At 37.4% G+C, this 14,181-nt stretch overlaps 1 protein-coding gene across 5 annotated transcripts in view; it reads right to left on the minus strand.

Annotated features, from left to right (window-relative positions):
* DOCK10 (dedicator of cytokinesis 10) overlaps positions 1 to 14,181 on the minus strand; it is a 262,391-nt gene that overhangs the window by 204,785 nt on the left and 43,425 nt on the right. Inside the window, exon 1 of one of the 5 annotated variants that reach the window (XM_006143303.3) lies at positions 9,049 to 9,280. The exons of 3 other annotated variants lie outside the window; for them this stretch is intronic. In XM_006143303.3, the coding sequence (XP_006143365.1) occupies positions 9,049 to 9,153 (105 nt within the window). In that variant the 5' untranslated portion in view covers positions 9,154 to 9,280. Of the gene's footprint in view, positions 1 to 9,048; positions 9,283 to 14,181 lie in introns of those variants that run through there. One more of the 5 variants, XM_027769881.1, reaches the window with a different exon arrangement.

Genomic DNA, 14,181 nt, shown 5'->3' on the forward strand with positions numbered 1-14,181 from the left:
CTAGCTAAATCAAAGTTCAAAACTGTACAGCTGGACAAAGTCAGATTGGGCTGAGTTTGGAAATGGTTTCCTTGGTAACAAAGACAGACACAGATCATAAAAGAAATCAACCAGTAGTAACTTTTTGATTGTCTCAGTTCATTTCAGTGAAATAAAGCACGTTAAACTTGGTCAGGTATAAAGTCCTTTGCAAATATATAAAACATAATTAGTTTGTCATACTCAACACAATAATTATAAGAAAAATTAGAATTTTCTGTTTCATTAACCCTTAGAAAAACAAAGAACAGGAATAAGTTTCATAATATTGGTGATGTAAAGTGTAGTCTCAAATTGAATTCAGATTTTTGCAGTAATATTTTGTTTCTAAGGAAATCTGATTGTATATACCTACCTCTTATGAGCATGTAAAAATTTATACATTCTTATACTGCACATTAAAATTAAAAAACGAAAGTGGCCGCTTGCTGTATAATGCTGAAAACTTTAAAGAAGCACAAAATATTCAAGAAGATCTAAATTAAATTAAATTATATGTCTCATTTAGTTTTCTAGAAACACTTGAAAGATAATAAATATCATTAAAAATACATCACAACCCAATTACAAGGCTGCCTGACACCAGGGAAATTAAAGCCTTTGAACAAACTGGGGAACTGCAGATTAATTTATAGAAAGCCTGTGATGAAAGTGGCCACAGATTAAACTCTGATACCATTTTAACACTTTAACAGTCACACCAACAAAAATTTGCTCAAGGGTCAAGTATTTTGTGTGTATGTGTGTGTCTGAGTGTGTATACACCTAACCATGTAACCCAAATAAATGTAAATAGTCCCATCAACAACATGTATCCTGTATCTTTAATAAATCTTTCCATAAAGATAGTCCATCCTTTAATTTTCTTTTTTTGGGAGTGACTTGATATTGAATAAGCATGGTAAATACTTGCTGTTTTTCAGTTTATGCAATACCCATCCTGCTTTCTTTCAGTGCTAGGATTCTAATTTCCTTTTGAGGTCTTCTTCCTGCATTCCAATGACAGCAGTCCTGGTGGGTCTGATTATTAAAAGGGTCTTGTTTTTCCTTGAATAAAGGCATGTGACCCCAGCGAAACCCATTCAGTCCTCCTGTCTAGAACTCAAAATCTTGAATGGAGGGATACAAAAATTGAGAGAAGAACTGGAATTTGTTCATTTCTGGGGCTTCACTCCTAAAGACTATTAATTAGTTCCAACCGCCGAGACCACCCACTTTTCCCACTGTCCCAAGCTGCTCTAAGTCCATTTCTGGTTCTTCTTTGAGCCTGTCTCTCCATTCTTCCTACTGTTCCGTTCTCTGAACTGTGCTTGTTTACTGGAAATTTCCTCTGCCTGCAACTGAAGAAATTCATTGTGGTTCAAGACAATGAGCATCACCTATCATAAGGTACCATTATTTCCTCAAATTATGTTTATTTGGATTTAGGTGGTCTTAATGGAGGACTTTTTATAGACAATAATTCTTATCTTTTAAGTGATGGACATTTGGTTTTAGTAAAGACATGTATTACTAATGTATCCCAACGTCATCTCGTTCTGCAAAATATACATCAGGTTTGATACCTGGGAATGGGGAACTCAAATGCCTTCCAAGGTGATACATTCAGTGTAGCCCTGATCTCTTGTTTCCCAGTAAGCCTAACTCATTCAAGTCATCATTTTTCTCTGACAGCAAAATATCTGGAGGCCAAAATATGAACTTTAGCTACTTTTGCCTTTGGGTCTGACAGTGCCACGTGCTCACCACAGGTGCCTGATGTTGGAAGTGTGGACAGGCCCCTGCAGTACAGGATAGACCAGTATCTCAAAGCCATCGCTAGCCTCGGATCACCTTCCTTCAGTCTGCTATTTTCATCTTAAGAGTCACATTTGCTACATTTGTTATATGAAACTAATTCATATATTTGCATAGAGAAATAACACATCACATCAACAAATTTAATACTAGTAGCAAAAATAGACACTACTATTTAATAATTAACTCCTAAATGATAATCATAGCTACTGCTTTTTTACTACTACTATTTTGATGAATGGCAAGAACCATGATACATACATTCAACAAAATACATATATAGTCTTGCTAGGTTTTGATCCTCCTGTCTCAAGGACTACAAGGTGCACACAGGTGCACACGTTTTGTAGGGTATGCCAAGAATTAGACTCTGCTTCCCATATGGCCTCAGCTTGCTGAGTAGGAACATCTAGCAGAGCATGCTACCATGGATAAGCCATGTTTAATATCTTCTTTCACTGAACACCCATATCAACTCCAGACAAGATCCTCATTGGTTTTCTTTTCTTTCTTTTTTTTTCTTTCCCTCTCTTCTCTTCTCTTCTCTTCTCTTCTCTTCTCTTCTCTTCTCTTCTCTTCTCTTCTCTTCTCTTCTCTTCTCTTCTCTTCTCTTCTCTTCTCTTCTCTTCTCTTCTCTTCTCTTCTCTTCTCTTCTCTTCTTCTCTTCTCTTCTCCTTTCCCTCCCCTCCTCTCCCCTCCCCTCCACTCCTCTCTTCTCCTCTCTTTTCTTTTCTTTTTCCCTTTTTTCTTTTTCTTTTCCTCTTTTCGTTTTCCTTTCCTTTCTTTTCTTTTCTTTTCTTTTTTTAACTTGGATGGAAAAACTTGGATTCTGAGGATGTAATCCATCTAGACTGCAAGTTGATGGAAGAACTTCTATTTCTTTTTTTAAAAAATCTTTAATTTTTTTCAGATTAATTTTACACTTTACATAAAGTTTCCAACATGAACAACCTCCATTTTTTTTTCAACAGAAAACTTTTCTTTGATCTGTTAAATGTTTCTTTTCGTTGTACCTCATCCCCATCCTCCACTACCACTCCTTACTATCTACTTCCCTCCCTTACAGTCTCTGGTCTCTACATTTACCTTTCTACTCTCATATCTTTAGCTCTTTCTGTTTATGCCATACAGTGCAGATATTCTGTACAAATTGAGTTGGGATATACAGTATGTATCTTTCAAAGTCTGGTTCACTTTATTTAACATTAGTCTTCTACAATATATTCATTCGCTTTAAATCAAACAACAATGTCTCACTATCTTTTATATCTCAGTGATATTCCATAGTATATTGTGCCACAGGTTTTTAACCCAGTCTTCAGTTTTTGGACACTTAGGTTGATTCCATGTTTAACAATTGTGAATAATGCTACAATAAACATGGATATGCAAGTGTCTTTTTGATTGAGTGTTTTCCTGTCCCTTGGGAAAATACAAAGGAGGGGGATTACTGAGTCCTATGATAGCTCTTTTTATAGGTTTTTGAGGAACCTCCATATTGTTTTCCACAGAGATTGTACAAATTTACATTCTGAAAAACAGCGTAAAGAGTGTTCCCTTTTCTCCACAGCCTCACCAGCACTTGCTCTTTGTTTTTTATTTTTATTTATTTATTTATTTATTTATTTTTGATCCTGGCCTTTCTAACTGGGGTTAAATGGCAGCTCATTGTGGTTTTTATTTTTATTTCCCTTATAAGAAGAGACTTTGAACATATTTTCATATGCCGTTGGCCATTTGTGAGTCTTCCTTGGTGAGTTGTCTATTCAATTCATTTGCTCATCTTTTTCCAATTAAAAAAAGAATTGCTATTTCAACCTAGGTCAGTCAGAACCTTATGGTTCCACTCTCCTAGCAAAGAATATGGCCTTACAAACAAGAAACAGAAAAGCTTTTATTTTTTTTTCCCTGTTAGGAAGTTTCTGAAATATGAGAGGTTTTCAAAAAATTAATGACAATGCATATAATGAAAAATTATGCATGGATTTCAAAGTATTTTGCACCCAAAGAAACTCATACTTTAAGTCTGTTTCTCCATGAACTCTTTGAAGTCCTCTTACAGAGCTCTAGTTTAGGATACTTTGATCTCTTGGAGAGTTTCTGCAGTGAAGAACGTTAGAAGGCTAGGGGCTAGAATGAAGTCACTGGGTATCTCAAGGAAGGAAGCTTATAGAGACAGAAGATGAAAAATATTTATAGGAGGATAAGAAAGAAGACAAGGAAATGAAAAGGTGGCTTAAGGAATCATATAATGAATTCTAAAAATGTTTATGTCAACATCCAGAGTGAAAATTGTCACCAATTAAAGAAATCTCTAAACTTAAAGAAAAAAAAAATTGTCCCACTGTCAACTTCTGGGACACAGGAGTGTTGAGATCATGACCTTCCTTGCTGTCTATGTAGACACTTCACTTTTTTTTTTTTTTTTAATGATTTTGCCATAGGGCACATGTACTCACTGGAGAGAGAGAAACAGATTGAGATCACCTTGCAGGGCTGATGGCCATGCTGCAATCTCTTCTCCCTATTCTCCTCTTGAGATTTTGGGCATGCACACACATGCACCTGGTGTGATTTTCAAGCCATCAGGCCTGGGACTCAAACCATGGTCAGCCATGTGGGAGTTCAGTGCCCTAACCACCATGCCATCTGCTGGCCCTGGCACTCTATTTTCTAACATGTGGTCTCTGGTTTGCTCTTGGTTTAACTCTTCTTCACTTAGCAGTCAGCTTTGAAGAAAGAAAGGTCATGTTTGGTGGAATTGCAGGTACCTCCCCATGTCCTTTGGAAACAGCTTCTCTGTAGCTCTCTGGCACCTGCACAAGTTGCTCCTTATTGTAGCAGCTCACACCCAGATCCAGGTTCACCTGTATTCTTAAGTCAGATCAAATCTCAATGGACACTTCTTCGTTTCTGTAATCTAGATAGAATTCAGATCCACCTGGTTACTCTGCTTTTTTGTGTTCTTTAACCTGTCCATTTATAACTCATCCCTGCTGTTCTGTGATTTCATCATTCCTGGTCCATCTTCCTTGTTGCTGGGACCCAATCCATTTCAGCTAACTGACTCATTGCACAACAGAGTGGTGTGAGTAGGCAACAAACACTGTCTGTATAAAACATTCATATAAGCAAAGAGTCACTTAAGTAACCAGGGAGGGATGTTATGATATTAGCATGGAAGAGTAAAGGATAAAAAGCTGATTTGAAAGGTGCACAATACAATATAAAATGATGGATGTGGCAGACATGTCATTCAGATTATATTCTCTGTCTACAGTTTTCATCTTTATATTAAAATGCTAATAGGCTATATTAAAGAGAAGACACATTTTCATGTGTATCCAAAGTTTTTCAGATACTTTAAAATCCTGCAGATTAATGATCTACAAGCCAGAAACAACATAAAACAACAAATCACGTTTATTTAAATAAGTTTTGCATGTTTTTCTGACTGCATAGATGATTGATGTAATAATTCTACTTAATCGTCTATTTAATCTTTCCAAATTAGAACATGCAATTCAGGAAGGAAATGATCATTTTATTGACTTCCTATGCACAAGAGATCATACCGAATGATTTTGGTGAAAGAAAAATAGACATATAGTAAAAAGAAAAGTATCAACTGCAGGATACATATGCATTTCAAAAATGAAGAGAACTAGTCCTTGCTCAACCAGCAAGTGCTGTTTTTCTTGAACCTTTTTGCTCTATGATTACACCTTCTCAGTTGCATATTGTCCATTGTACGTGTATTTAAAAAGGTGAAGATATTTCTCTTTTTTTTCTTTTTCTTTCCTTTTTTTTTTTTTTTTTTAAGAGATATTTTTGCTCTAAGGTGTGTGTACTTGCCAGAGACACGGAGAAACAGAAAGCAAGAAATCACCTGCTGAAGGGGATGGCCATGCTACAGACCCTCTTCCTCCATTCTTCTCCTGGGATTTTGGGTCTGCATGCAACATGTGCCTGACATGAGTTTTAAGCTGCCAGCTCCAACTCTTGAACCACAGTTGACTATGTGGGAGTAAAGCGACATAACCACTATGCTATCCACTGGTCCCAAGGTGAATATATTTTTTAGACAACTCATTTGAAAATTAGATTCATAAGGAAAAATTCCAGAACAATTAAAAATTCCAACAGGTTAAATATATAGCTTCAAACGGCATTTGAAGAAAACAGAATAACCAAAATTTCAGCCTGGGTTAAGAGGGTTTAAAGCTTGAGTTGCATAGTTTCTAGGAAGCCACAGAGCTCTGGATAAGCATTTTAGATGACATAAAATTAAACTGTGTTCAAATTTGTCTTACAGAAAGAAATGACTTCTTAATTCAAAACTCACATGATTGCTACAAAAACAGATAACCTATGATAAATATCTCCAACAATGATTATGTCTCTGGGTATATTCAAAAGTGAAAAGAAATTTTTTTTTCTAATTTAATTTTAGGCCTCATCTTCCTCTGTTGGAGATACTGTCATATGAATTGCTTCTTCCCTGTCACTCACTCAGTAGGTTCCAAAGCCAGTTGAGGGATGTTGGTTTAGATTTTAGCAAGCATAGATGGTTGTGTTGCAGAAAGATCAATCATATTCGTCTTCCGCTAAATTTGGCTTAGATGGGAAGTACGTATTTGGTGTTTCTGAGGCAAACCCCACCAACACAGAGGGAGGTCACGGACTCCCCACAGCTTGGTGCAATTCAGAAATGTGTCTACTGAGTAGATCTATTACCATAAAAGGCTTTCAGGAGGAAAACGTCACCACTAACCCAGTGGCTTTAGTTGTTGCAGTCACTGAAAAGACAATATCACTACCATTATGTTCCTTTATCCTTGTCACTGGAAGTACTCGTACTTGTTTTTTAACAGTACGGCATAACACGTGCAACTCTAATAACTTTTTATGACGTTCAAACCATGGTCAGAATACACATTATCAAAATTAATTCTAATAAACAAACTTAAGACGAGAAAGGTATTATTATGAACATTTGACGGAAGAGGGAACTGAAGTTCAGAGCGATTATAGCTACCTGTCCAAGGCCACACAGGCCGTCAAGGTCACACAGGCATGTGTGACAGAATGACTCCCATGATTTCTGTCTCAAATACTGCACTTTAAATAGTTATCTCACTTTTTTGAATTTTGCTTTCCAAAATGAAAAACACATTTCTAGAATAATACTTAAGGATATATTGAGGAATCCTGGGCTCAGTAGAAGAGACAACTGTGAAAGAAGATTTGCCTATCTTAGGCAGACCAAAAGCAGACAACTAGAGCAAGAAAGTCCCCAGTGTCTTCCACAGAAGGAAGCTCATCACTGTATGAATGATCTTAATTAAATTTAATACATTGCTACTGAATGCTATGGGAAAACACCATGTCTTTCCCTGCAGCTTTCCCCAAAGTACTCAGTAACATTATGTTTAAATTCAATTAAGATAATTCATAGAGTGATTAGCTTCATTATGTGGTGAGACACTGGGGACTCTCTTCTGGCCAATACATATGTGTGGTCTGTGTAAGATAGCTGTGTTCTCATTCTGCTGTCTCTTCTGGTGGACATGAGAAGTAATCTCAGGGTGACACAAGCCATGCACTTTTAAATCCCACTGAGAAAAACACAACAGGAAAATTATGTTTCTTAGACTCATCTAAAGGTTAAAGTCATCTCAAGGCAAAAAAATACCTTTGAAGCTGATGGGAAACAACAAACAAGGCTTTTATGGGGCCCAAGGAGGGGACTCAATTGGGCTTTTATTTTTGGACAATGGGAAGCAAGACGTTAGGTCCAGGACACTGCATATACCAGTTATAAAATGCTGGGTAGAAAGACCCAGCTATTCTCCATGAAAACAAAATTGAGAGGTTTGATTGTGTGTGTTCATCAAAGAAGAACATACACTGCTAAGATAGAAACTGAGTCAACAACACAGCAACAACCCCATGAGCCAGACTTGAAACAAATTCTGTTCATGTTAAGTTATCATCAAATTCTAAGTATAAAGAGAGGCATTATTCATTGAGACAGAATACTTGTACCTAGTTTGGTCTATCAAGGGTTAAGTGGCTATTCATTAATTTAATTATATTCATAAATAACTATACATAGTTTTATATACACATACACATATTTCTTAAAAATGCTACTTCTGTTTCTAGACTAAAGTTGTTTATATGAACAAAAAGATGCTTAATGCCTAGAACCTGGCAATCACCCTTCCTGCCTGGGGACATTTGGCAATGTTTGGAGCCATTTTGGTTCTAACAATTGGGCAGAGGTTACCACTAGCATTTAATGGATAGAGACCAAGGTTTTGCTAAATGTCTTACAATGCATAGATAACCTCTCCCCAACATGAAAAAATTTCAGACCCAAAACGACAATAGTACTGAGATTGAGAAACCCTGCTCTGAAGAAAGCAAAGCTTGAATCAGCCTGTAAAATAAACGTTCTTCTAAAATGAGCTACCCAACAATGTTGCTGCAGTGTCTGTCACACAAAGTGTAGCCATTTCCACATCACAGGTTGTCATTGAGGTGCTCTCACAATCGGCTCTAACATTCAACTGTCAGAAGTTCTTACAGATAGAAATACAGAGTTCTGTAAGAAGCATGTATCTGGAGCTCTCTTTTTTTGGTGGTGGGGGGAACAATAGTAAGTCAGAAATATTTTTAATAAAAAAGAATTCAATCTCTTTTTTAAAACAAATTTTTATCATCTTCCTTGACTATTATAATCAAGTACTTATTTACTTTTCCTTTTGTATTTTAGATGGTGCTTTCTAAGAATTTAAGAATAGTTACTGGTACCTAATAAAAAATAGAACAATAACTTTAAAAAATGATTATATACAAGATATCAATTGGGGTATTAATTTAGACAGTTGTAGGCTTTTCTTTAATACAAAGACTAACTGCCCCAGACATTCTCATTAGTAACAAAATATTAAGATAATCTTAGATTAATTCAAAATATGATAGTATTCAAAATATAGTAATGCTTTAACTATTTAAATCTTCAATTAATATCTTTTAAAACAATTACTGATTTATAAAAAGATACTTATGAGCCAAACTGAATCTTCTATTTCATAAAAGACTGTCCTTTAGCGTGTGTTAGAACACTACTTGAAAGCCAATTTTTTTTTTAAGAAAGCACTGAAGAAAAGATGAAAAGCAAAACATTGACATCTAGATACCTACAGAACTAAACCTGTGGATTTCTTCTTGATTGATTCTCCTCATTGTTCGTCTCTTCTTCCAAAATTCATTGGACTCCCGTTTAAAAACCTTCCCTCGGAAACTCATTGTACTGTTCTACTGTAGGTTACAAAATATTTTCAAATATCAATTGCATGAAACCTTTTCTTTCTGAAGCTTCAGAAGCTGAGCAAATCTTTCTTCTCTGGTAAAAAGGGAAATGCACATGTGACATTAATGTAACTCAACAGAGAGGAAAGGAAAACCGACAAGCTACCACTTCCTGTGTGTAACTACTTACCAGCTGTTCAGACACTGCTTTTGTTCTTATATTCTCCTAATCACCTGCCTTAAAGCAAGACAAAGACACAAAATGACTTTGCTCATAGCTAGATAATCCATAAGATGTAAAATCACTTATGGAAGCAAATTGAGATTGAGTCAAAGAGCTAATTTATTACAGGGATCTAGGTCTGTCTAAAGCAGCCACCCAGACTCTGTAATTCTAGGTAGATTCCAAAGGTAAACTGCAATAATACGGCAGAAGTCTGAGAATTCTATTTATTGTAAGCTAAGTCAGTGGTCTTTGAAGGGAGCTGCCCAAAACGATCATGTAGAGTACAAGAAGAAAATATCAGGATTCTATTTATATTGGTTATCTGCATAAAGAAACTAACTAGAACAGTGCTGGGCACCAAGAAAGTCCCTAGTGTATCTGAGAACTTAGCTTAAGAATAAGAGGGGGGCCAGCAGATGGTGTGGTGGTTAAGGTGCTGGACTCCCTCATGGCAGACCAACGTACGAGGATCCAACTTGGCAGCTTACTTTCTTGCTTTCCCTCTCTCTCTGGTTAAATTAAGAAATAATGTTTAAAAAGAAAATTAAATAAATAATTTAAAAAGAATAAACAAGGGACTTATAGCTTTTCTGCTTTATAATAAACCTTGTCCCATATGTATATTGTGCTTTGCAATATTAGCTATTGATAAAACTACATAACTGATAAATGAATATAGAATAAGGGAGTAAGTTCAGTTTTCTTCTACTGTGTCAGGGAGGTGAGGAGTATTCAGAGACCACAGGAGTAGGCCATTTTCCTCTTCCCTATAATGATTAAATTGAGTTGAAACGCCTCCAGCTTAAGCCAAGCATGCATCTCTACCTTGTTATGTGGGTAAAAAGGGATCTGAGTCAGACAGTGAAAAAGAGGTTTTGATTATTCCCTGTCTAAACATGGAGACGAAGAAGACTTCTTTATAAAACTACCAGAAAAATAGCAGGTTGCAATAAAAAGACAACTGGGGTGGCAAAACTATATCATAACTATGTAATTGACTTGATTAGCTGACCAAAGATTCCACAGTTCAAAAGTTTTTTGACCCAATGTCATGGGATATTTAAAATTTCCACTAGTGGTCTTTAGCTGTAAATGATGTCACTCTCTTAGTAACTCTTTAACATCTGTTAGATGAGCAGGAACTTGCAGAATTTTCAGATATATATGTTTTTTGTTTTTTTTCTTAAATAATGCTGGAAGAGCCAGTACGTGGGCCACCTGACTTGCTGGAGTAAGACTGTTTTTGTTTTCGTGGCTGAAAATAGTATTTTACAACTCTTTTGGGATCATAAACTCATTTGAGAATGTGCTCAAATCTTGGAGCCCACTGGTCACTCAGAAAATGGACACTTATGGTAGGGGGACAGAAGTTCCAAAGTCCATCTGGGAACTCTCTACTTATGACTGACTCACAGTTTTAGAAGACAGACTCGTTATCTTGTAACGAAACATTTAATAGTTCTGAGAAACTCTTTAGTGACTTCCTCTCTTTCTAATATTTGCATCTTGTTATCCTCTATTCCTCTTTAGGCGCCACAGTTCTTTATCCTGGAGTCCCTCCCACTCTTCAACTTCTGCAATAGGAGCATGACTCATTTTTTATTTCCTCAGCTGTTGATCTCAGCTCCCTGAAATACTGTCAAAAGAAAGCATTCTCAGGCAGTGGACAGGGGTGTCAGAGAGACAGAGCCGTACTGACTACAAAGAAGGAGAAAATCCAGTAGTATGGTATGGAATCCTACATGTGAAGGCCTTGTTGGGCCCTCAATTAGGCTTTGCTTTCCTTGTTCCTAGCTTAGTCTGTTTTTCTGGTGTTCTGTGACCTACTCAATACCATTCCAGTAAAATCCTTTTCTGTCTAAGTTCAGAAATGTGTTGGCAATAACAATAATTAAAAAACAAAACAAACAAACAAACAAACAAAAAACACCTAACTAGGACAATGGCAAAAATCTAACATAAAGGAAAAGGAGAAATTCATAGGCTCAGTGAATGGGAGTCGCTGGCAAGTTACAAGGAGGCCACAGGCCAATCTAGCTACAAGCGGCTGGATTCAGAGAATATGATTCAGAGATAGTTGACATCATATAGGTACTGACACTGAGGAGTGGAAGGCAACATATGAGGCAGCAGAAATATAATCATAGATTTCAGGGAAATTATAAGTAAAGATCTAGCAAGGAAATGAAAAGTGAAAAAGTGATAGTGGAAATTTAGTAAGTATTAGGTGCTGGGTGCTAGTCTATATTCTTTTTTTTTTTTTTTAGTAATTTTTGCCATAGGACATGTGCACTTGCTGGAGAGACAGAGAGAGACAGAAAGCAACAAATCACTCCCCTTCTCCCCCCAGTGGCAGTGGCCACACCACAATCGTTTCTCCTCCACTTTTCTCATGGGACTATGGACACACATGCACATGTGCCCAGCATGAGTTTCATGCTGCTGGGTCTGGAACTTGAACTGTGGTCAGCTGTGGGAGTCCAGTGTCCTAACCACTGTGTCACCAGTATTGTTATTATGGTTACTGCTACCCCAATTTTACAGAGGAAAATACTTGGAGCATTTAGTCCAAAGTCCTACAGCAACTCAGTAGAAAGCTGGGATTTATACCCAGGCAGAACCCATGCCCTACTCATAAGGAAGGTTCCAGAATGCCAGTAGTTTCTGAGTTTGGCCATCAAGGAAATGAAGAATAGGACTAAGGGAAAAAAAAAAATAGGGCCCCCGCCCCACGTTTAATGTGCACTACCAATTTAGACATATTGACTCTTGTGTCGAGAAGACAGGCAAAGGAACATGTCCAGCACCATTGGTATCTGCGTGCCTGGAACTCAGTAAAGAGTCAAGACTGGAAATGTGGAGCAGAATACAGAAGAAATAATTCAGTTTACAAGACTCAAAGTAAATTGCATTTTTTGGACAGAGTAACAGAGTAAAATAAAACTGAGAACACAGTCTCAAGGTTCTTTCAAATAAGATAAATGAGGAGTAACTTAGGAAACTGGGGAAGTGTAAAGATGAAAGGGGATGACTGACTACCAGGGCAGTTTAGGGGTCAGATGTCCTGGAGATGTAAGATTAAGAAAGGTGGGTCAGCACCGGCAGGTAGGAGGGTGGTTAAAGGCTCTGGATTCCCACATGGCTGACCGCAGTTCAAGTCCTGGACCTGACGGCTTTCTCTCTCACTTTCTCTCTCTCTCTGTTTGATCAAACTAAAAAATAATAATAAAAGTAATAAATAAAGTGAAATAAAATAATTTTTTTTAAAAAAAAAAGAAAGGTGGGGCATGGTGCCAGGGCAGAAGCGGATGTGGGGGCTGAGAATAGCCAAACAGATTCTGCAGAAGAGACAGAGAAGTAGAAAACTGAGGACCTCCCTTTCTTGCATCTAGACAGACCTGCATCTGACTCCTCTTCAGACTATCTACACGTTCCTCCCAGCAAGTTCCTTGACCTCTCTCTGCCTGTTTCTTATATATAGAGAATGCATCAGTTAGTAGAAGGCTTATAGGGTTGTTAGCAAATAATATATGTGAATACCTGGGGAAAAATACATGTATGTCTATATTGACTAAGATTTCTAAATGTGCAAATATGTTAACTATTATTTATTAAATATGATTTCTATCTTCCAGATATTAGTATATATTCATGTATAATACACCTACATAGGCATGTACATGTGCATACAAAATATATAATTTCATACACTCTATTGCATGTATTTAAAGTATGGTTCCATGGTGTCTAGTTAGAAAAAGTTAGTCTGCAATTTTCATTATTTTTTGTTTATTTCTTTCTTCCATGAGAGAAAGAGAGAGGAAAAGAGAGGCACCCCCAAAGAATCTTCATGCTACAATTCATACCTCAACCTCAGCCAGCCAGGATCATGGGCACACACATGTGCACCTAATGTGTGAACAGTGAGACCTTGGGACACAAACCCAGGACCTTCGAACATGGTTTAGCATCACAGAGCATTGTGACTGCTGTTTCATGGTGACCGGCCTGTAATGTTCAATAGACTAGAATCTGGATGTTTGGAAGTCAATTAAGAGGGGAAGGCTTAACCATGTTTTGAAAGAAACAGTAATTTGAATGCTAAGATGGGTTGGTGCGAGAACTGATAGTTAAGGGAGCTAGATCCTGTGGTCAGCAGAAGGTGTAGTAGTTACATCACTAGACTCTCATATGGCCAACTGTGGGTCAAGTCCTGGACCTGGTGGCTTGAAAATCACACTGGGCACGTGTGTGTGCCTAAGGTCCTGGGAGGAGACTGGAGGAGAAGGGATTGTGGTATGGCCATCCTCTCTGTGAGATGATTTCTCACTTTCCCTTTCACTGTCTCTCTGTCTCTCTCTTTGGAAAGCATGCACTCCCTAAGGCAAAAACCTCTTTAAAAAGAAAATGGAAGCTGGACTCCACCTGGCCAACAGTGGGTTGCATCCCAGCTGCAACAGCTAGAAAAACGTTGGTTCCATGTGTGCATGAGCCTCAAACCCTGAAAGGATGGAGAAACGGAAGGGAAGGGATTGCGGTGTAACCCGTGTCCCATTGAGTGTGCTTTCTCCCTCTTCCTCTTTATCATTCTGTCTCTTGTTGGGTGCATGCGCCCCCTGGAGTAGACAAAATAATGCTAACATGTTGTAAATTTGAGAAAAAGCTCTGGCAATCTGAATTAGTTACATACAGCTGCTGTTAACAAGTGACCACACATTTAGTGCCTTAAATCGATCTCCATTTATTGTATAAGTTTTTGTGGGTGAGAAATCTGGGTGCAGCCCAGATCAGCTGACTCT

This window comes from Tupaia chinensis, unplaced genomic scaffold (assembly GCF_000334495.1).
Source record: "Tupaia chinensis unplaced genomic scaffold, TupChi_1.0 Scaffold000095_1, whole genome shotgun sequence".
Taxonomy (NCBI): domain Eukaryota; kingdom Metazoa; phylum Chordata; class Mammalia; order Scandentia; family Tupaiidae; genus Tupaia; species Tupaia belangeri.